Raw genomic sequence first — 25,137 nt, forward strand, 5'->3', positions numbered from 1 at the left:
GTGAATCACAACACACATTTGATTTTTCTTAGTGAGATACCACATAAAACTATTGGCCCTTATGCCTACATAAGATCTATCTGTTTCTTGTACATACAGTTGACCCTTAGCATCCATGAGGAATTGGTTCTAGAACTCTCTACATGTCAAAATCTGTGGCGTCTCAAGCCCCTTACATAAAATTTTAAAGCATTTGCATATAGCCTATTTATATTCCCCATATTTTAGTCATCTCTAGATTACATTAATACCTAATATAATGTTAATGACATGTGAAGGATTAATATACTATATTTTTTAGGAAAATGACAGGAAAAAACTTGTATGTTCAGTATAGAGGCAATATTTTTTAAAGAATATTTTTGCTATGCTGTAGATCTAGCCCAATGGTAAAATACTTACTTAGTATGTACAAGGAAGTCTGAATTTCATAACAACCACTATTGATCATATATACATTTCCATTAGTGAATCTAAGGAAACAGAACCTATGAATATAGAGAATGGGCCATATAACCAAACTGAGATTTAAAGGTAGAGTTAGGAAAAATTTCAGTAGGGTCTATATGAAATGTATCAATAGATACACATGTCAGGTATTTAATTCTTGAAAAAGCAGCATGCCCTGATTATGTTAACAGCATATGACAGTTTCCTATGTAAAATGTTCCATATTATTGTCACCTTGAATATGGTAGATTGATTTCTCTGGTGGTTAAAGAGTAGGTCTGAAATATGGTAGATTCATGGGAGATCTCAAATAGTGTAATTCCTTAGAAAGCCCAAAGCAAAGTTCAGCGAAATAAAACAGCAGGGGGTGGGTACCTGAAAAAGGTGAGCTGGGGTCAAGGGAAAGTGGCAGACAAATGAAGAGTAGAAGAGGGAGGGAAATGCAGACAAGAATCCAATGTGTATCCTACAAAATTCAGAAGAGTCAGGAAAGGGTGGGTAGGGGAGAGATAGGTGAGAATGTTGAAAGGAGAGACATGGATCAAGATATATTGTATTCATAAACTGCTTTCTGAAATGGCTACTCCTTGTACAACTAAAGATAATTGTAAAATTGACTGATGAAAATCTCACAGCAATTGTATTAGTTTCAACAACTGGCGTTGCTGTTTCCATGCCCTTCTGCACTCCTTTTAATTAAATGATCAAGGATGTCTCTCAGTTTGCTCTACCAATCTAATCCTTGGAGCTGTCTAGGGACAAATGACAGGAAGCATTTGCTGTAAGTACTCAAACGTGGTGGCTGTACATTCAGAGGGATTTGTTAATGATGTTTAAGTTGTTCTTTATAAGCCAGCATGAATGACAGGCTTGAAGGGTAGGCTTCTAAAGCAAATGTGGCTCATGACCAATTAGCACTTGGCTAAAGCTAATAACCCTTGTTCTACACAACCAATACTGTAGCCTTTAATGTAAAGGTGACTCCATCAGGAGCACCAGCTTTTATGTGGAACTTCCTCATGAAGGCATATTTAAGGTAGAGTCCCCTGGAACAATTCTGTACTTTAGTGATGGTCCACTCAATCTCCTTGAAACTCGCAGGTAAGCACTTAGGCACAATGGTTCCCATTTATATGCACAACATCAAAATTAAGAGTTAAAAAACAAACAGCATTTAAAATGTTCCAAGTGTTTCTTTTTGAATTAACAGAGCTAAGACTCCATTCTTGCACTTGAAGAACATATTCAGGACTAAGACTTCTCTTTTGACTCAGTATTATTCCCTAATGTCTCTAGTATTCATTTGTTATCTAAGGAAATATGGCTTGAATTTTTGGTTTTGCTTTAATTTTATTATTTTGGTTGGATTATTTGATACCTTGGGAGCAGATATAAATAAAGACAGAGAAAAATGGAAGATGCTTTTGACAACTTCAAGTCTGAAGTTGCCCATTTGATTTTGATATTGCTTTACAAGTGGCCCTGAAATACGATAAGAGTTTAAGCTGTGCCAAATATTGACTTCCAGCATGCACCTTAAAGACTTCCAGAAAAACTGCATGAAGGTATGGTAGGACATGAAAAGGCACTAGTCACAATTAGTTGATTGCTAATTCTTACACATACAGCTCCAGCAGTATGATCTAACTCCTTTGCTATTTTCTGGTTAAGACACAGCCTTTCCTTGTTCAGAGTGCTTATTATATGCATACATTCACAACAGTATACCTCACAAGATTTCCTCTTTTTCTTCTAGCCTCTTTGTTTAGCTGGAAATCTTTGAGCCTGTCAGGGTTAATTCATTTGTAGATGAACCAACAAGGCAGTGAAAAGATAACTGTATACATAATATTTGTTTTACTTTTTAAGACACGTAAGCATGCTCTCTCTAATTTGAGCCACACAAAAAGCCTTGGTACAGTCATTTCAATATGCAGCCACTTGATCTATACCAGTGATTCACAATGGGGACATTTTTGTGTGCTGCAGCTGAGGAGGAGCTACTACTGATATTTAGTGAGAAAAGGTTGTGGATTGATTCATGTAGCTGCAACACACAACACACCTCCCACCCCAGATAAGCTTTGTCAACAGTGTGAAGGTTATGAAATCCTCACCTAGACCCTTGATCTCCAAATCTATTGTAACCATATGTTTTCAGAGCTCTTCCTACAAATATTTTCTGATTATATTCCGTACAGGCATACTTAAAATACCATCTAAAATGATTTCTTCTCATAGTGAGTCATCTTCCTCAAATATACACAGACTAACCAATTTTTTTAAAAGCATGGGAAGCAAGGTCCTGGTTTGATTCTTGATTGCTGACCAAGGAGGAATGTCTGGTTAGCCAGCCCTACTTGTTTAGAAAAGGGACGTGTGTGTAGTTAGTACCCGGGTACTTCTATACAGTTCAGGAAGTTCATGAGTTCACTGTCTGTACTCTCTTAGAAAAGTTACAAGTTCAGCTGTTTCTGATGATAAAGGCTATTAGGAGAATAGGATCCACGTAGCAAGAACTAGATGGAGTTAAATACCACCTGTTTACATGAAGTCCCAGAGGCATAACAATTAGTTTTATCTTTGGCTTTTGAGAAAACCATTTCTGCATGTGGGGGTTAGAAGGCAAGAAGTGCAGTCTGAGAATTATAAAGGATCAGACAGAAGTTTCTTTTTTTCCCTGTTCACAATGAAATGTTGTCTTCTACTTTTTATACAAACGATCCCCTGAGTAGGTGCAGTGGTGTAATATATTTGGATCATTTTACAACTCAGTCTCCAGCAATAATTCACTTGTCTCAATCCCAAGAATCTAAAGATGCTTAGAGAGAAGAAATATGATGAGGAAATCTACTAGGTAAAATCAAAACAATATACAAAGCTGTGTTTGAGAAAATACTGTCTTGGAAGGTCTGCTCTGCATATCCAACCACTTAACCCCAAGCCTGTAACTCATTGTACTGTTCTTTTCTTTCTTTCTTTTTTTGGTCAGTCATGGGGCTTGAACTCTGGTCCTGGGCGCTGTCCCTCAGCTCTTCAGCTCAAGGTGAGTGCTCTACCACTTGAGCCACAGCACCACTTCCGGTTTTCTGGTGGTTTATTGAAGATAAGAGTCTCATGGCCTTTCCTGCCCCGGCTAGCTTTCAACCGGGATCCTCAGATCTCAGCCACCTGAGTAGCTAGGATTACAGGCGTGAGCCTCTGGCCCTGGGCTACTCATTACACTTTGGGATAATTGTAATTAGGAGAAAGTATTTTCTTGCAACAACAGTCTAGTGTCTTTGTTCTTCCTCCTTTAGTGAAAAGGTAAACAAAGAGGGGATTGGCCTCCAATGAAAAATCTGAGCTCTTACCAGTAACTAGGCCAGTGTGTTACAGGCTTTTTCATTTGATTCTTGCAGCTTTCTGAACAAGAATGGATTTTTAAAAAAAGATTCAATTCTTTTTTAAAGAGAAATTTTGTTACTGGGTGTATATGTAGGACATTATACTAAGTGAAATAAGCCAAGTATAGAAAGACAAATGCTGCATGGTCTCACCTTTATGGTAAATCTAAAAAAGTGGAATTCTGGAGCAGAAAGTAGGGTAGCAGTTGCCAGAGCGGGGAGGAGGGAAGGGCTGAGCAATAGAGAAGTGGGGAGATGATGGAGCCCAAGGTACAAAGTTAGTTAGACAGAAAAAATTCTAGAAATTATTGTATGGCACAGTGACTATATTCAGTATTTGAAAATTACTAAGCAGGTATATTTTAAATGCTTTTTCCAAGTAATAAAGATGTACTCATTACCTCGACTTAATTATTCAACAATGCATATAGATTAAATAGGATGCTGTAGCTGGGCGCTGAATCCCACTGCTAACCTCAAAGTGATCACTGACAACTGGATTTGTATCACAGACTAGCTGATGGCTCCATCACCCCATTAAATAGGATCACTAAATGACAGATATTCTACGTTTGTTTTAAAATCAGTTCTTCATACAATCACTTTCCCCCCTGACAACATGCCTCTTTATTTTCACTCCTAAAACATCAATACAATGATTCAGACTTTGGTTTTTTATGAGGTTTGTTGTGCTTTCACTGATTTGTATAGATAAATCCACTCAGAAAAATGACCCAATAACAATGTTATTGGTCCCTTTACAAAAGAAAGAATGCTAAGACTACAAGGAGAGAGAAAGCTTTGCGTGTTAAAAATGGCAGTAAACATGTTTGTGGAGAGAGGAGATGGCTTTGTTTTCCTTTGGCAACCAATAGTTGATGAGGAACTCAAGAACCACGTAGAAGAGAAAACTCAGAGTTGATTCATAAGCCACTTCTTGTCTGTCCCTATTCTAGTGTAGGGATGTCATAAGACAACAGAGCTGGACAGTATCAGGAGGTGCTGCGGCTGCCTTAGGAGGAATCTTTATGAAGTCTTTTCAAAGGAGAAATGGTGGTGGTGCACTCTAGAAACATCCAATACTGATTGAGCCTCAAGAAGATAGACCTATTCACTTTGAGGAAATTACTTACATTTCACCAGATTTTCTTTAAAAAAACCTGCATATATTAGCTGCATACCAGCGGCTCATGCCTGTAATCCAAGCTACTCAATAGGTTGAGGATCACAGTTGGAAGCCAGACATGAGACTTTTATCTCCAATTAACCTTCACTTGAGGCATGGCTCAAGTGGTAGAGCACCAGCTTTGAGCAAAAGAGCTGAGGGTCTGCACCTAGGCCCCAAGTTCAAGCTCCAGTATATTAATTAGCAAACACAAAAAGAAATAAAATATGCATCGAAATACATTTATAATACTATCATTTATTATAGTGAATATACAAAATAATAATTAATATAGTTTTATATAATGGTATCATATATAATATAATGAGGCCTAATAGTGAGAGTCAAAGTGTTAAGTTAGTAAAATCTCAATCTTACAGGATTTGTAGTTCATATAACCATCTCCTGTCTCTTTGATACAACTATTATGATTCCCTTTTTTTCTCTTTTGCTGTCTCGGGATTGAACCTAGCCCTGAACTACATCACCAGCCATATTTCTTTAGCTAGGCAGATAACACAAGCAAAATGTGCTTGCAGAAATCATCTGAGTAGAAATAGAAATGAATATGCTAGCTAGCTATCACAAGAGTCCTACACATTGCCATTTCAGCAGAATTTCTGTTTTAAATCCACCGAATTAATTTTGATTGGTATTGATTACAATTATTTGCTGGTGAGAGGTAAAAATCTTTAGAAAATCCAAACTCTTTTGATTTTCTCTCTTAGGAAGTGGCTCTTCATGTTTGCATGTTAGAGTTTGTGTGTGTGTGTGTGTGTGTGTGTGTGTGTCCTAGGGTTTGAACTCAGAGCCTGGACACTGTCCCAGCTTTTATGCTCAAAGCTAGTTCTCTACCACTTGAGCTACAGCTCAACTTCCAGCTTTTTTGGTGATTAAGTGAAGGTAAAAGTCTCTGGCTGGCTTCCAACTATGATCTGCAGATCTCAGCCTCCGGAGTGGCTAGTAGTAGTATAGGTGTGAACCACCAGCACCCAGCTTTACATGTGTTAGTTTGGCCCCTGGCCACAGGGATAATTGGCCACAGTTTCAACTAAGCTCCTTCATTAGCATGGTATACATAGGTACACCAAATGTTGTTTAAAATTTTAGCAGTTTTAAATATAATTTTTAATATTTAAATATTATTTGAATATAAGTAATATTTAACATGATGTTTAAATATCTTTTCATAGTTAAAAGATAAAGAAATTTAAGATTTTACAAGTATAACATTTACTTTCAACCCTAAGAGTTTTATACTTCAAGATGGGCTTTCATTGGAATATAGGAAAGAAGAGACCTTGAAGGAATTGATCCAGGTATCTATAGGATAGGATTCATCATTAGGGTGTCTTGTCATGTAAAGATCATTGTCCAAGGGAACAGAGACAATTTGGATTTAGGCTCTGCAAACCTTACTAAATCTCTGTCTGTCAATATTTGAGGAGATTTATCTGACAGGTAGGACACAGAGAGAGGTGGTATGGGGACAGCTCTGGGTGACCAGTTCATTTAGTGCAGGACCTTGTCAAGTGGCTGGTGCATAGAAAACAGAGTTCAGTCACATGGAAATAGTTGACAAGACCTAGGAAGGGCAGCAACTTCAGAAGCATTCACGTTTAGGGCCAAGTTCTGGTCCTGTGGCATCGGGAATAAACAGCAGGAAAATGAAATCATTTCACCCCGAAGGAAAGCCCGCATATCCCAGTTCCTATATGCAGCTCTTTCTAGACACTTTCCATAGCAAGGGGGTTCCAACTTAATCCTTCCCTGGTTAGGACTGGAGATACAGAGCAGCAGTAACAATCGTGGGAGAGGACAAGAAGTTCCAGGTAGGGCTTCTGATGTTGATTCCTTTGTTCTTTCAACAAATAAAGGTCCCCACCGGAATGCTGACAAATGGTATGACCAGAATGAGCAAAACATCCTTTATGGATCTGAAGGTCAGTGAGTTTTAAATCTATAATATTACAACACAAAAGGTATGCAGTGGTTGTTGTGTCATTTAAAAGCAATTTGATTCCATTTATTTCGAGCTCAACATACAACATGAAAACACAGATGCGATTGCAATTCCATTTTGAAAAGGGCTATAGAAACAATGCCAGCTCCCTACACACACATCTTCCACCCACTCTCTAAATGAGAGCGTCTAAGAAAACATCTCTGAAATGCTTTGTCTGTGGTTGCAACAGGGTTTACGACATCTGAATCTGTGCCACCTTGCTATGGAAATGTAATACAGACCTGATTAAGTTGTTACACAGAGATTCCTGTGAATCATGTGAAAAACTGTGGATTGATTTTGAACAGATTTGGAGAATAGAAACAGAAGAAAAGTCAGCTGATGTTGAGGAATTCCTGAAAGCCTCTGAGCCTCTAAAATCATCAGGAAGCCCTCAGAGGAATACAGTCCCTCTATGAGCAACTGTGTGATCAGATTTCCAGGGGTATTTATGCTACACATCCTCCCCAGTTAGTTTTTATTGTCAACTACAGGTGATGCTCTGGGTTTCAGGATTACATTATTGGCAGCATTATATAAATGTTGCCAAAAAAGCCAACACAGGATGGTGGGGCCTGCTGTTCATGACAGACAAAGGTATTTCTGGGGAATTGTGGCTGCAGGTGATTGCATCCGATGACAGGTTGGGTGCATGGCAGTGTGGATATGCAGGCAGAAGTCCCAACATAACAGAGCCAGGCCTCAAAGATGCCTATGTTCAAACTGTCCATTAGACACAGTTGAAGATTAAGTTTTAAACCAGCCCTGGGAAACAAACCACATTGACTTCATTCAACACACAATGAGAAGAAAATCACCAAAGGCAGGTGCTTTTTGAGAGGGTTTTCCTAGGGCAAACATACTGCATGACGGAGGGACTCAGCGGCGGCTGGCTTGGCTAGTGTAAACTGGCATGGATTTCTGCATAGCTGAGCATGTGTCAGCCCTTAGCCAGAGATGGACAACCATGTGTTTCTACGTGCTGCTCTTTGCCAGCACCAACCATCACATATATTTTGTCAGCCTCTTCCCTGTGTACCTCATAATGTGAGCCTCAGCTTAGGCTACTGAACTTGGTAAAGGGAAAGTGGTGTGGTGACACCTTGTAAACCAGGACCAGATCTTGTCCTGGAACTAGGAGTCCTGGAAAAAGTCTGGACAGATAGACCTTCACCGGCATTGGCAAAATGGGATTATTCATGGGTGGTTTTGATTATTTTATTTACTAATTAGTGGAGATAAACTAATCGCTCACTGCCAGTTTTCTCATAGGTGTGAGTCAGCGTCTGTGTGGGCTCAGCCAAACTCCAAGATTCTGCCTGGATTCTGCCCAGTACATAGCTTTGTGACTCTTGTCGAATTCTGCTTACATTTATGGTCTTTTCTGAGTAAGCATCTACTCTCACAGCGATGAAATGTGAAGGGCTTTGTCACAGGCTTGGGATCTAGTGGTGGATGCATCAAGGGCCACAGGGAGGAAGTTCAGACCTTTGTAATCAAGATCGAGCCTTAGTGGGTGGTTGATAATCAAAACCTTGTCACAGCCACACATACAGGGAAGTGGGTAAACAGTAGGATGTCAGGCAGACACAGGCAAAAGGAGTTCTGGAAAATGGTGTCTAAGAAGAGTGGCTTAGATACTCCTTCATGTAGCACTCAGCATGTCCACAGAGGAGCACTATTGAGCAGCTCCTTCCACTTCACTGTGTGACACCTGAGTCAGGGCTTCATGTTGATAAACGTTTAACTACAAGTGTAGAAACAGAAATGAATCGAGTAAGAAACACTGTTAGTTCCCAAAGGGGGAAAAAAAATCTACAGGTTAACCAGACTAAATGCTGGGGGATTTCATGTCCTCAATCTCTTTCCATTATCGGTTTATTTTTACCATGCCTGCCACACTCAGATCATTTCTCTCTTGATCAGTTACAATCCTCTTCCTCTATACTACATCCATCTCAGTTCTTTTATCTTGTTAGTAGTGTTAGTAGTAATTTCCAAAATGAAAATCGAATAGTATTACTACCTAGTTAAAAATGGCAATGCCCTTGTACAAGTACGTCAAGATAATTAAAAAATGTTTTATATTAAGTTGCCAGGCACTGGTGGCTCACACCTGTAATCCTAGCTACTCAGGAGGCTGAGATCTGAGGATTGCCATTCAAAGCTGGCCTAGGCAAGAAAGACCGTGAGACTCGTATCTCCAAGAAACCATTAGAAAACAGGAAGTGGCACAGTGGCTTAAGTGTAGAGCGCTCGCCTTGAGCTGAAGAGCTGAGGGTCAGCACTCAGGCCCAGAGTTCAAGCCCCACGACCGACAAAATAAAATTAAATATATATATATATATATATATATAAATAAAAGAAAACCCTAACCCTTTAATAGCCTGAGAGGTTCATATCTGAATTATGTTGACATCTCTGACTTTTCGTCTATAAATGGTGAGCTCCTTCGAGTTGGGAGCATACATTAAAAATTCCTCTTTGAAACCATAAAGGATAAAACTTGCTGAAAGTCCTTATCTAAAAAGGTCTAAGCTAACAACTCCCGCTGGCACCATGCAGATTTATGAGGCCTGTTGCAACCTACTGAATTTCAATGTCAAGGTAACTTGTGATACCAGAAGGGCAATGTGACACAGGATTACTAATACATGGACCTAGGCCATGGCACTAGAGAGGACTATATGATTCCTTCTTGACCTGGATAACTACCGAGACTTCAAGTTAAAGTACACAACCTACCAGTGAGGCAAAGCTTTGTACTGTTTGTTATCGAACATGTTTATACCAGGGAAGAGCTTTAATGTTTATTCACTGAAACTCTGGTTCTAATACATTCTTGAAATATCTCTAACGTGTCTTGGTAACTTTTTAGGACTCTGTGGAGCTTCAACGATAGTAGAGTAGGATGTATTTAAAAACTGAAAATTCCACAAACAAGGCTATACTAAAGCTACCAGCACAACTATGTTTATTGCAGTATTATTTACCATAGCTAATATATGGAACCAACCCAGATGCCCCTCAGTAGATGAATGGATCAAGAAAATGTGACACGCGCACACACACACACACACACACACACACACACACACACACACACACACTGGAATTCTATGCTTCCATCAGAAAGAATGACACCACCCCATTTGCTAGGAAATGGAAAGACTTGGAAAAAAATCATATTAAGTGAAGTAGGCCAGTTCCAAAGAAGCATAGGTCCCATGGTTTGCCTTATTTGCAATAACTAGTATATGTCTAGGACAAGCAGAAAAGATCAAAACTATGTACATATGACCATATAAGATGATGTTAAGTGAAATGAACCCCAAGATAGAGGCACAAGTGTTTTTATCTTTCTTGCTGTTGGTTTTAATGTAGTTATAATGTGCTATGTGGTTTTTTTGTTTCTTTTGTATGTTCTTCCCTCATAGTATAACTCCTGTTTTCACTGTATTTGATTCTGGTACCCTGCATCTTGTTTATACATTTTTCTAATCAGGAGAGGGGAAGGGAAATAACAAAATGCTAAAACAAGGATAAGGTTGACCCATTGTAACAATGAGACGTACAAGACACTATGTTGAAAACGAACTTTACAACTTGGGGGGAGGAGTCGGGGAGGTAGGGAGAGAAGGTATGATAGGGGAAAACCAAAGGAGGAGGTAACAATGTTCAATAGGAAATGTACTCATTACCTTACTCATGTAACTGTAACCCCTCTGTACAGTATCTTTACAATAAAGATATATACAAAAAATTAAAAAGTAGGTGTATTAAGCTATTAACAAACATAACACTCTTAAGAATTGAGAATGGTAGCTGAGGAGCTGATGGTTCATGGCTGTAAGCCTACCTGAGATCTGATTATCAGAGTTCAAAGCCAGTCCTAGCAGGAAAGTCCACGAGACTCTTATCTCCAACAAATTACCAATAAAGCCAGAAGAAGAATTATAGCTCAAGTGGTAGTAGAGCACTAGCCTTAAAAATTTGAGACTTGCACGATGGTTTTTTATTTTGGTCGGTCGTGGGGCTTGAACTCTGGGCTTGGGTGCTGTCCCTCATTTCTTCAGCCCAAGGTCAGTGCTCTACCGCTTGAGCCACAGTGCCCCTTCTGGTTTTCTAGTGGTTTATTGGAGATAAGAGTCTCATAGACTTTCCTGCCTGGGCTGGCTTTGATCCTCAGATCTCAGCCTTCTGAGAAGCTAGGCTTACAGGCATGAGCCACTGGCACCTGGATACCTTGATTAATTTTGTTCAGAGCATCTTTATGAGCTGTCTTCCATGTACAATCTATACTTTATATATCTACAGTTCTCATTTATTATTAGAAGCTATTCATGTCTTAGCTAAATTGATCTTCATGGCCAAATGTGAAGGACCAATGGGGTGCTCAGCTGTAGAATGATTTATTGTAAAGCATATGATATATTTTATAAGAGACATATTTTATATCCATCAGGTTTTTAAACCTATTTCTCATTAACCATATTCCAGGAGGAGAAATTTGATATAACCACTTGATAAGCCAACCTGGTACAGCCCTGTAAAAATGAGGCATTGTTGAACATTCTTGATTTTGCAATAAGCAATTCTTTCTGAGACTGTAACTTACACTGAGGGGGCAGATATAGTGCTTCATATTAAGGATGAGAGACAGAGGGATAAATGTCTATTATAACACTAGCTAATACAATGAGGGCATTGTTTCATGTTTGGCTCTCATTAAATCTCGTAAGGCCAATTATAGTTAATGAAAAAACAATCTTTCAAGCCCTGTATAGTTGTAATTATTCCTCTCCTCAAGGGAGGGGAAACCTATTCCAAGAGCCAACCTTGCCTAGGCATATAGATCTGTCACCTTCTGTCAGCTCTTGGGTGACTTTTCTAAAGGTGATGCTTCCACAGTCACTCACCAGTTCACCAGTGCCATTACATTTTTCACTGATCAACCTGAACCAACAAGTAACTTATAAGACTCAAACAGTGCATGTATTTTTAAAAGTCTTAGGCTGGGTGCTGGTGGCTCAAGCCTGTAATCTTACCTATTCAGGAGGCTAAGATCTGAGGATTGCAGTTCAAAGTCAGCCCAGGCAGGAAAAGTCTATGAGATTCATATCTCCAATTAATCATCGAAAAACCAGAAGTGGAACTGTGGCTTAAGTGGGAGAGTGCTAGACTTAAGCTCAGGGACCAGGTCCTCAATTCAAGTCCCAGGACTTACACACACACACACACACACACACACACATGCACACACGCACACTCACACACACACACACACACACACACACACACACTTCTTCACCTGCCTGTTTAGCCTGTTTAGAATAGGAGAGAAAATAAAAACAGAATGAATGAGTTGCTTCTGATCTGGTGGAAAAAAAGCACATGGCCCATGAATGTCATCTGAGGTGCATGTCATGACATGGGATGACTTTGGCCAAACTGGCAAATGCACATGCATGCACATGCTAACCTGGACCTGCTACTCCATCCTTTATCTCCAGGCCATTTTAAGGGAGGATTCTAGAGTACTCATATACTCCAGTGAAATTTTGGTTAGCTCAACAAGAAAAAGAGAAAAGAAAATGTTAAATACTGGTAGGATATTTGATTTATCTTTACTATAAACCATTGCAGGTTCTTATACTCTGCTTTCCCTCGAACACAAAATCATTAAAAAGCAAAGCAAAACAAATGGTTAACATTAAGACCAGAGGATGAGAGAAATGAAGTTAAGCCATGTGCACTGCTGTGTTCACTCATCCTTATTCACACCAGCCACGATATGAAACAACCATCAACAGATGAATAAAGAAACAATGGTATTTATATATATATATATATATATATATATATATATGTCCACATACACATGTACATATTCCAAAGTGTGTATGTATTGTACACATATAAAATGGAGCCCTATTCAGCTTAAGGTAAGAAATCTTAGTGATTGTCATAATATAGATGGACCTAAAGGACATTGGGCTAAGTGAACTTAGAAGAATATTACATGATCTCGTTTATATTTAGAATCTTTAAAAAAACAGAAAGAAGAGATAGATAATACTGAGTTCCAGGTTAAAGTAAGGGGAAAGACATGGGAAGATTACACACCAAAGGGTACACATAGCAGGAAATATGTAAAACAAATAAAACCAGTGGTCTACTGTACAGCATGAAGAACATAGTTAAAAGTAGTTATTGTATTCAAGATTTCTGCCAAGCTTCTCTTAGTGGGTGGAAGGTAAGGGATAGATAACAATTAAGAAGACCAATATGGTAATTAGCGCCATGATTGTGACCATTGTACTATACAACGTTTAGCAGAGTACAAATACATTGCATAGAATATCATACACAATGTTTTGTATAATACAAATACATTGTACTATACATGTGCTTTATAACGTGCTGTCTACCATAAATGCGCACACGAACATGTAGTTTTCAAAACTAATTAATAATTTTTCTTTAAGCTTTATTTTACTAAAATGTGGAAGCAGCTGAAATGGATGCTATCTGCAAGTTCTCTAGAGCGAAGATATCATTTGAGCTTTTAAACTATTTTTTTAAGAATTTCTTTTGAAATTTCTTTAGTCTTACACCATACTTTTTCCCTCACAGGTTTAAAAAAAACCCTCAACCCTCGCCCTATAGAGAGAAAGTCACCTTAGTGAAGAAAGGAGAGATTAAACCACCATGAGTTTGGAAGAGCAGAGGATCTGAGCTGTAATTCTTTGGCTCAGAACCAGAGTCTAAAACCAGCCATGAGAAAGGCTGTTGAAACGAAGCCTCCTTTTTCTCCACATATGACTTGCATAGTGTTGACATTATTACACTAGAGAGACCCAAAAATATTTCAAACAATTATGACTTCTTTTCTATAAATATTTTTGAATTGCTTTAAGAGCTAGAATAGCATATTTTACCCTTTGCATTTTCTAAGTTACTCTGGTCACCCTTAGCAGCTCTCTGCTGTGTATTTATTTTTGGCTCCAAGGTCAGGGAGGACATCTGAAGGTGCTAAGTCTGCTGTTAAACTGTGTTTTCCAACATGAGTGAGGTGTTGAGTAAGGAAGTTAGCTACTCTTAAAGCAACATCAGAGTTCAGTGTTGTTCCTGTCCTCAGGTAAAGCTCAAGTAATGTAAATAATCAAACCTCAAAATGATCTTTGAAAAAGTAGCCTACTTCTTAAGAAGCACAGTTTTCTTTCAGAGAGAAAAATGCTTTTTTTTTCTTTTTTGCTTTCATTACTCTTCCTGGTTTCTATTATGTCTACTATGAAAAATGTAGGTTTGAAAGTGTTGAGACTTGTCTACAAGAGGGAAGGTATAAAAAAGAAGGGAAAATTATAGATGGCCAAGGAAATTCATGACTTCTGGGTATATCATTCAACTATTTCAGGTGTCTATCCTCTCAAACTCAGGCAAACGATAATCACACAGAGAGTGAGAAGTGAAATGCATTTGAAACCTGCAATTTCCTCTCTAGGAGAATATGATTAAGATGGCTGAATTCTGAGCTGTGGAAGAGAGGATGATATCCTTAGCCATAGTTGAGCTGGGTGATCAGTAGCTTAATAACTCTTCAGTACTATTTCAATACCTCTTCCAGAGTCTGAGGACCAGACACCAGGCCTGCCTTCGATATAAAAGCCCTTAGCATGCTCTGAAGCATTTCTTGACAATATGAAAATATCAGATACCAAAGCTCACTACTGTATTCTTTGTGAAACCTATGCAGAGAAGTCCTGTTGGTTTATGATACTACAGCTAAGACACATTTTCTGTTAGTTGATACCTAAAACTTTAATTTGTAACTAAATTGCCCAAAGAATTCGGATTTGACAAAGTTTTGGGTTGTTTTGTAACACTAGGGTTGGGACTGGGAAAGCAGAACTCACCCTCACTCCCAGAAAAAGCATCGCTGGAGCCTGCCAGTGCCAAGGTCAACAGCAGCTGCCAAAGATCCATACCTGTGGGACCTGCAATCAGAAAAAAGAGCAAGATGAAGCCAAGCAATGAAAAGCAGATGGCTGCCATGAAAGAATAAACTGTGAGTGCTGATGTCTCAGTTAGAGGAGGTATCCTAGGAAGTCTTTCATGGCTCCCGAGTTTCATGAAGGCCAAGAGCAGGTTGTAATAAATTCTACTTCCCATAGGGGGCTCACCTCAGGAAATAGCATGAACACTAGAGATGTTCACTTCCTGTCTGACACCTCCAGAATTACCTTCTAGCAAATGCTTCCCACCCCCTCCCACAACTTCAGTAACAGGGACAGTGAGTTTCAGTTTAATTTGATCCAGAAATAGGGGGGGGGGACCCACTACCCATTAGGATCACCAATTATAGGGCTGCAGGCTGGACAGGCCTTAAAAGGAAAAAAAACAAAGCAATCTACCGCAATAGCATTTCCTTGGGATCAAATGAGCTCAATTAACACTGGAAACACTGCATTAATGAACTTTCTCAAGGAGGAGTAACTAGAAAGGAGGCAGAAGGAAGGTGAGAGGCAAACGAAAAGAAAACATCCCAGAGCCTCAGCAGGTTTTGACTTTATGAGGCCTATGGGCTTTGAATGACTCAGGAATGTGAACCCCTCAGACTCCAGCTGGGATGAGTTCTGGCCTTGCTAGCTATTTTGAATTCCAAGTGTGGCTACACCTGAGTTGTTCAGTCTAAAGGACCAGGAAGTTGATTGTCAAGCCTCAGTTAGCACGTATCTTTATCTGGAGGAAAGAAGCTTCTCTAGGAAAAACAAAAAACACACAAAAAGCCCATGGTGCCTACACATTCAGGATTCTCTAGAGACAAGTTTGGGCTGGTTGGAAATGAATCCAACACATTGACTTTTATAGAGCTGTTGCTGTTATCTGATCACCAAGGCCAACTCTTTTAAGCTAAGCTGTTATATTTCCATAAAGGTGCATTATTCACAAGAGACAGCCATACATCACCACATGCAGAATGGCCTTTTAAAAAATATTAGTATTATTATTACAATAATGAAATAGCCCTTCTTGCTGAAACATTGAGCAGGAGTGCTTGTTTTCATGAGTCTATAGCATGCCCTGGCACAATGTCATTATGAATAGGTATAAAACGTCTAGTGTTCTATGCTTTTACTTTTAGATAGTGGACAAGCCCTCAGTCTTTTTTTGTTCTAAGTCATTTTAGGTTCTGGAAATATTAGTACTGAAGAGATGACAGTGAATATCTTCTGCTATCTCCAGACATATGTGCACACCCATGAGGCTAAGGAACACAGCTGTCTGCAAACATAACTTTACAGACATCAGTTGCAGTTATTACAACATCCAGGTTTTTAATTCTTAACCTGGGAGGCTGTGGACTAAGGGCCTTGCGTCACTCTCATCTACTTTGCCATGTGAATCAGTGAACTGCTCCGCCCTGTGTCCTTTACTCCTAGGGTTTACAGGCTATGTAATCACAGTTTGAAGCCTCAGGCATAAATGCATTAAAAAAAGGCTAAAACCAAGCATTTTACAGGCTGGAAATGCCATGCTGTTGATATCCAGATATTTCCCTTCACATATTTTCATTTTCTGAATGGAGAACACATGAAGGACTGGATTGTATACACTATTAATTTTATTAGCCATTCCCCGTCATATGTGAGGGAAAAAGCTTCCACTGGCATATGCTATCTTGATATCAGTGAACTCCCAAACTCACAGTCTCTTTTATTCTTCTCTACAGAGTAAAAGTAAAAGTAAGTTTTCATTTCTCAGAAGAGTGCTGTCTGTGGTTTAGAAATCACCTCTTTGGACATTTCAGAGAGCCCTGGGAGACACCATAAATAAGTGACAAATGGCTTCACAATTTACTTGTGAAGTTGACCCCTCTTCAATCCCCAAACATTTGTGCCTTCTTTCTTTCACAGTGGCTGGGATCAAACACAAGGCTTTGCCCACATTAGCCAAGCACACGACTGTAAGCACACTTAAAATGGAGTTATGCTCTCAGCTCCAGTCCTGAAACATTTGAACACTGACTGTAAGTGAACTCCATTTCTCCCAAGTAAGGAATTTAAAGTGTCTTTTTCTTTAAAAACAAAACAAAACAGTATTGGCATTTGAACCATGGACCTCACACTTGCTTAGATAAGCAATCTTCCAATTGCCAGTCCCTAGTCCTCTTTGGGCCTTTAATTATTTTTTTTTTCCATTGAGTGAACACTTGCCTGAGTTAACCTCAGAGTGTAATCTTCCAGATCTTTGCTTCCCAAAGTCTAGAATAGCTGGGATTACAGATGTGATCCACACAGCTTGGTTTACAATTTCTAATGGAAATATAGCAGGCAGAGCTCTGTCGAACACATTCTATCTCAAAAAAACAAAAACAAAAACAAGCAAACTGGAATCTCAAAGCAAAATTAACCATCCTCCCATAGCAGAAAAAGAGGTAGCTAATATTGCCACTCTTCCCCATGGGAGATGAGAGAAGTTCGGTGCCACCGGACGTGTTGCGTAAGGACTGGACTATACAATTCTTAAAAATTTTCAAAATTATCTTTAAGTAGTTGTACCAAGAGATTTCAATTTAATGAGTCACGTCATGGGTATCATGCATCTTGACCTGTGTCATCTCATCCATTGATCTCTACTATTCTAATTTGGAATGTGAACCAGAAGAGATGATCAAATATGGTTGGATTCAGTAGGAACTAACTGCTGATCTAGAACCTAATCTCTCTTTTCCCTTCCGTGGGTGTTTGCTCCAAGGATATGATTTTAGAAAGAAGCCTTCTGTATACTCTCCTGGAGAACACTCTAATGTTATCATGTGACTCCAGAGTTGTTGGAGTCTGACATTTGGTAGATTGGATTTATACACTGCCCACATCAGCTCTGTAGAGTTCCACATGGGAGCTTCTAGATGGCAGAAAAATTTCCCTTTATTACATTTTGATTTAAAATGTCCTCAAGGAAGGATGGCATGATGCCACACCAAATTTGGTATTTTGACATAATGTATCAATGGTGTGTCTAATGTGAGGAAGAAATCCCTTTCCCCAAACCCTATGTGCCCAAATACCCAAACTCATCTAATACATATATATGCAAATATATATACACATATATACATATACATATATATTTATATATACATGCACATAAATGAGCCCTGAGGTACAAGCATCCATTCAAACTAAAGTCATCAGAGGTCTACTTATAATTTAAGTAGAGTTAAGCATTTCTTCAGAAGAATCTATTAAATTATACCTTAGCAATTTTGTACTTAAGCTTGCAATACTTTCCTAAGGAAAATCCTTCTTTAAATTTCTTATAGTATTTGTTCCTTGTTTGGCTCCAGCTTCATAGCAAGGTTTTCAGTGAGAGGGAAAAAATGAGGTCCTCTTCTTGCATAATGGAACTCACACCATTTCTTCCCTCAGTGCCTGAGGCGTTTTGCCTGCCTTCCCCTTCCTCAAGGGAGAGTTAGTTGAAAACCACTGTAATCCTGCTGGCATGGGTTTTAACTCCATGGACTGCCCAGCAGAGAAGGCTTCCAAATTATATAACCAGACCTATGCTAGACTGATTTTCATTCTGTGGCTGGAACACAGTCCATAAATACATGGAGAAGAGTTGAGGTTAGAGATGACATTTTTCCTTCCAGACTGATAAACACCTCAAGGCAAAGAAAGCAATTGTTTGATATCAGTAGATTTTCTTAAATTCTTAAGTGTCTCTTAGCATTGTGCAAGGAAAGCACTATGGAGATGAATGCAAAAGCAATGAAAGTCATGGTTCCTAACTTCAAGAATCAGGAAATATAGGCACTTGAAACGGAAGAGAAGGGACATATCTAAAAATGAAAAGTTTAGGGGAAAATTAGCTACTGAATTGAAAGGCTTAAAAGTCAGAATTGAATGAAAGATGAGATTGTGATGGGTGAGGGGAAGGAAGAAAAGCTGTGGTGAAATTTGTGGGCAAAAGCTTACCAAGAATGGTCTAGTCTGGGAATGAATTCCAAGTGTATTTAGGAAATATTCTAAGAGATTGGTGGGTAGACAAAAATATTCAAATTTATATATATATGAAATAAAATTGGATTGGAAGACAAGAACAGAATAGAAATAGCCTCTTTAACTCATATTAATCAGATATTCACTAGGTATTTTGTATAGATAAGAGGTGCAAAAATGGGCTTTCCTTAGGATGAAACTTCATGTCCTGGCTTCTTCACCTAATTGCATGGGAACATATTCACATTTGGGGATGACTGTGCCAAGAGTTAAGAAGGAAAGACATCTATGACAAATGATTGAATAGTTGTGTGGATGAAAGACCATGCTACTAGCAGAAATCAGGACATCAGGATCTAAGTTGTTTAGGGGAAGGCCACGTGATTGTTTTGGATAGTGGAGTGCTGATTTCTAGAAATGTTAGAAATGTTTAGTGGGAAGCTGAAGCTATAAGAACAAAGACTAAAGAAAAAGGAGTTATTATACTGAGATAAAGAATATTAATTAAAAATACAAATAGACTATAGTGAAAAGCTCCCATGGCATTTTTCCCAAATAAACATCACAAAATATGTTAAGGGGGAGGGAAGCAGTCATAACATTCAGTTCATGTCCTACGGTCCTTTGAAGCTAAGAAAATTGGGGGGAAGGATTGGGTGGGGAGCCATGGGGGAGAATGATGGAAGAGTGACTGTTAACCCAATGAGCTCCCTTCCCATAGCTTAGCATGCTCCTTCCCTCTTCCATAGTCTGGCATGCTCCCTTCCTAGGCAACACTAGGCCCATTAAGTTCAGGCAGTAAATAATCAGCCTCCACCCCCCCCCCGCCCCGCTTTACCTTGGGATGGCACTCCTCTGGGGCAGCTACCACTCCTTAGAGTGACCTTCAGGTCTGGGCAGCTGCAGAGCCCCTTATCTACTATTTGGACAGCAGCCATAAATCCTAGTCTGCCATGATGAAGCCGTCCGCACGTCCACACCAAGGTCTCCACCTCCTAGCCCTTAATAGCCCCTCCTAGCCTCAGTAGGTTATATAGGTTACCTCAGATAATAGCCAGTGCTTCTTCTCACTCCTTGCTTGTGGGAAGGGGTCTTGTGAGTCCCTTTGCTCACAATAAACCTTCCTTTGTTCTCTGTACTTGGATGTCTGCATGGCAAAAGTCTAATAATCTAATCTGATCAAGACACCTTGTATTTATAAACTGATTTGTTGAATAGTAACTTCTTTATACAAGTACTTAAAGATAATAAAAAATATAATTTAGAGCTGGGCGCTGGTGGCTCACACCTGTAATCCTAGCTACTCAGGAGTCTGAGATCTGAGGATCGTGGTTCAAAGCCAGCCTGGGCAGGAAAGTCCGTGAGACTCTTATCTCCAATAAACCACTAGAGAACCACACATGGTGCTGTGGCTTAAGCGGTAGAGCACTCACCTTGAGCTGAAGAGCACAGGGACAGTGCCCAGGCCCAGAGTTCAAGCCCCATGACCAGCCAAAAAATAAATAATAAATAAAATAATATATATATATAAGCATGTCATTACATACAGAAAAACATGTACAATACAGCAAAAATAAAGCGAAACACCACTCAAGAATTCCCACATTCCCTAACTTGTATCAGGTATTTAAAAAGGAAGTGAACAAAAACATCTTAAGAAGTGTGCTGTTGGCAAATTAAACACAAGAGGAGCTAAACGACAAATCTTGGAGCCTGGAATGTTGATATTAGTCAGGAAGAACATCAAAATTATGAATAAAATAATAAAAGATAATAAGTCTGCTCAAACTGTCATTTTGCTGACTTAGCTTTTCTGATGCTGGAAAACCAAGAGCTAACTTTAACATTCAATAGAACCAGTATTGTTTATATTGCAAAACCAAGGCTCCAGGTAGATAACCTAATAAATGTGTACTTTCTGAGGCTGGTGTTGATTACTAATGAAATATTGCAAAACTGTAAAGTTCGTTTTTCGACATAACTTGTACATGGGGGGAAGGGAGGAAATGGGAAGGGATGGAAGGGGAAACAAAGGAGAAGGCAACAATGCTTGATAAGAAATGTACTCATTATCTTGCCCATTGTAATTGTAACCCCTCTGTACAGTATTTTCACAATAAAAAAAAGAAATATTGCAAAACTGAAATCAATTAAGATTTCCTAGTGAAGTTTTTCTAAAATCTCAGCACAGGAAAATTAAGTAGCTAACTCAAACTCATATCTGAAAATATCCATTATAATTGTCATTGAGCTTTATTTGAATAATTTGCATTCAGAATTAATGTTATCACCCACTTGTTTTTGAAGGAGATAATTTAAAAATTGATCAGATGACAGAATGAATTAGGGAAATGTATTTCCTTCCCATTAGTGAACAAGAATAATTTCATATCTAATTTTCATGTATATATGTATAACTACACTCATATACATACATATGTATATCTTCACAGTGGAAGTATATTCTAAGGAGGACTGTAGTTAGTGACTTTTTTCATGCAAACATTTCATAGTACACTCACACAAAAACCTAGGATATACACTATGTAGATTAAACTGATCAAATCAAGCACAAGACAATTATGTAACTGAGTCATAGATAACGTAAGGTATATGGAATTGTAGTTGTTATAATATAGGCTACTGTTTCACAATAACCTCTTCAAGTAGATGCTGTATACTATAAAATAATGATAAAAATAGATGGGGTAGTAAATACTAGTTAGGTTACTAGTCAGTTGTCATCATTATCAAGTATTCTACACTGTACACAGCTGTATGTGGTATACTTTATACCACCAGCAAATAGATTTACTTACAAACACCCAAACACCTGTAATGGGGCTCACTCCATGAAGCTTCAGGTTATAGGAATTTTGCAGCTTTGTTATGATCTGATGGGACCACTGTCCTTCCCTGTGGTCTGATGGTTGACAAGTGACACATGACTGCAATTTTGTTGAGATCGGGGCTTTTATAGGATCCAGAAGGGAATATAAATGTTAAATGGGTAAGGTGTTTGCTGTGAGGTAAAGTAAAAGGGCCTCAGGGAATAATGTCTATCTAGTAGGTCTCCATTTTTCTCACACAAGTTAACATACAAGGTTTGTCGCTGTGCTGGTCACTTCCTTTCCCACGTGTGTCTGTTTAACATTTGAAATGTGGCTAATGTGGCTGAGGGTTTAAATACAAATTTAAACTTTATTTGTCACTATTTTTAATCAAGCATTTAATTCATTATGTTTGGAACACGTTGTGTATGTGTACACAATTAGGTCCGCTGCATTTTTTTAATGAAATCTAAATAAAGACAAGTATTTATCATGAAAATTTAGTACCTAAACCGAAAAAGATAGTAGGTATAAAGTACCCACAGATTCTGAAGACTTGTTACAAAATAAAAGGATGTAAAGTATTTCAGCAATTGGACTATTGTACTACTGAGTTGGACTATTAGACTATTGGATTACTTGACTAATGAGTTAAATAAAATATATTATTACAACTAACGTGTCATATCTTCTTATTCCTTTAATGTGATTAGTTGAAAGTTTGAAATCTCATATGTGGCCTGTACAAATTTTGATTTGATAGCACTGATTATAGAATTATGATTTAAAAGGTTTGTATTGCATTCAAGACACTAAGCTGAATCATGCTCACATCATGCTATCAGTGACCATAATTTTGTAACAAAATTATACATTCTCCCTTTCTCCTCTTCATTCCTCTACCTCTTTCCTCATCCTATCCCTTTCAAGCACCCAGTTCCTGGTGTTTTAGTTTGCTAAACTTTGATTTTTGCCTTTCTATGGAATTACACTATTTGAGATGTCCTTCAATTATATATGTGTATATACTTGAGGATCATTCAGTGTGTTTACTTGTAAGTTTATAAGGTAAATCTTGCTTTCACATATAAGGAAAATATGCAGCCCTTGTCTCTCTGGGCCTGAGTTACATCACTCCATTTTTCCAGGTATTTCCATTCTTTAAAAGTGGTACAATATCCCATTGTGTATATATGCCATGTTTTCTTGATTCATTTGCTTGTCCCTTGAGGTGCATCTGGGCTACTTCCACACCTTGGCTATAGGGAATAGTACTGCAATAAACATGGTTGTGCTGGTGGCTTTACTGTATCCCAGTCTGAATCTTTTGGGTAAATGCCCAGGAGAAGAATTGCTGGATCACTGGGTAGTTCTATGTTACTTTTTTGAGGAACCTCTACATTATTTCCCAGAGTGGTTGAACAAGCTTACATGCCCACCAACAGTGTATGTGGGTACCCTTTTGGCCACATCCTCATCAGCATTTGCTATTATTTGTTTACTTGATAATGGCCATTCTAACTGGGGTGAGGTGGAATCTCAATGTGGATTTGACTTATATTTCCTTTATGGCCAGAGATGTTGAGCATTTCTTCTTTTGGTGTCTACTGGCCATTTTTACTTCTTCTGAGAAGTTTCTCTTTAGTTTTTAGCCCATATTAATTAAGTTTGCAGCCATGAAACCATGAAACTATTACAGAAAAGAATAGGGGAATCATGAAGGCTCCTGAGCATAGGTAGAAGCTTTCTGAGTAAAGATCTAGAAGCACAGTAAATCAAAGAAAGACTTGATAAATGGAACTGCATCGAACTAAAGGGTTTCTGTGTGGTAAAGGACATAGCCAACAATCTAAAAAGACAGCTTACAGAATGCAAGAAAATTTTTGCCAGCTACACATCAGACAGTGACCTATTCTCCAGAATATACTGAAAACTTAAAAATTAAACCTCAAAGCCCCATTCTTTTTTTTTGTCAGTCGTGGGGCTTGAACTTTGGGCCTGGGCACTGGTCCCTCAGCTCTTCAGCTGAAGGCTAGCACTCTACCACTTGAGCCACAGTGATACTTCCGGTTTTGTGAGTGGTTTATTGGAGATATGATTCTCATGGACTTTCCTGCCCAGGCTGGCTTTGAACCATGGTCCTCAGATCTCAGCCTCCTGAGTAGTGAGGATTACAGGAGTAAGCCACTGGTGGCTGGCTTAAAGTCCCATTCTTAAATCCAGTACTTACATCACACAAGGGTGCAAAGACAGGGAGGCCAATCATAATGTAATGTGTGCCTCTCCAAGGAAAAGCAAGGATGCTGCTCATTTGTATTAAGTAGGCCCAAATGTGTGGAAAATACTCTAGAGGCTGATCCTTGCTGAGTCAGTACCTCATTAACTGTAAGCAATTTTTGTGCTGTGATTACTGAGTTTACACCATTTGTTTTATGCACCATAGATTTCTACAGCTGAAAAATTGATTATATGTAAATTCGAGTTTAAAAATGTGCTTAGCTTGAAGATAAAATTCTTTCTGGGAAAACAGAGAATGGATTGAAAACAGAAAAGGGCATTTCAGCAGCCAAATGCTGTTCGTCATAGTATGCAAGGCTATTCTCTCCCTCTCTCTCTCTGGGTTTGGTGGTAATCAGACTCACGCTTGCTAGGCCAGTGCTCTACCAGGGAGCCATGCCTCCAGCACCGTTTTCCCTAGTTATTTTTAGGATGGAGTCTTGCTTCCTTCCCAGGCCCACTCCTGGATTGTGACCCACCTACTGAAGGCTTCCTCTAGTCCCTGGGACAACAGAGTCCATGCTACCCACAATCAGCTTCCCTCTTTGGAGATGGAATCATAGAATTTTCTGCCTGGGTTGGCATGGAATCCCAATCTCAGACTCTCACACGGTTTGGGATGGCAGACAAACACCACTGTGCCAAGACTGGGTTGAGAAAATGTCTTGGATGCTTTGTGGCCAGTTTGTCTCCAACTTTGATCCTCCTGATCTCAGTTTCCCAAGTGGCTAGGATTACAAATGTATCACTGGCACTTGGCTCAGAGGGCTTAGCAGGACCCACTTCACGTTTGGGAGAGGTTTCTCCCTTTGGGAGTTATTTCTTTTTTTTAATATATACTTTTTATTGTAAAGACACTACAAAGGAGTTACAGCTACATGAGTAAGGCAATGAGTACATTTCCTATTGAGCATTGTTACCTCCTCCTTTGTTCTTCCCCTACCATCCCTTCCCTCCCCACTCCCCAACTTCTACCCCCCTCCAAAGTTGTAAAGTTTGTTTTCTTTTTTTAACTCTG

General features: G+C 38.9%; 1 protein-coding gene across 1 annotated transcript in view; it reads right to left on the reverse strand.

Annotated features, from left to right (window-relative positions):
- Nucleotides 1–14,999, reverse strand: part of Ghr (growth hormone receptor) — a 125,996-nt gene extending 110,997 nt beyond the window's left edge. Inside the window, exon 1 of the mRNA XM_013018643.1 lies at nt 14,923–14,999. Within this exon, the coding sequence (XP_012874097.1) occupies nt 14,923–14,992 (70 nt within the window). The 5' untranslated portion in view covers nt 14,993–14,999. The remainder of the gene's footprint in view (nt 1–14,922) is intronic.
- Between the last annotated feature and the right edge of the window lie 10,138 nt (nt 15,000–25,137).

The sequence above is a fragment of the Dipodomys ordii genome, unplaced genomic scaffold, assembly GCF_000151885.1.
Source record: "Dipodomys ordii isolate 6190 unplaced genomic scaffold, Dord_2.0 Scaffold41, whole genome shotgun sequence".
NCBI classification, from domain to species: Eukaryota; Metazoa; Chordata; class Mammalia; order Rodentia; family Heteromyidae; genus Dipodomys; species Dipodomys ordii.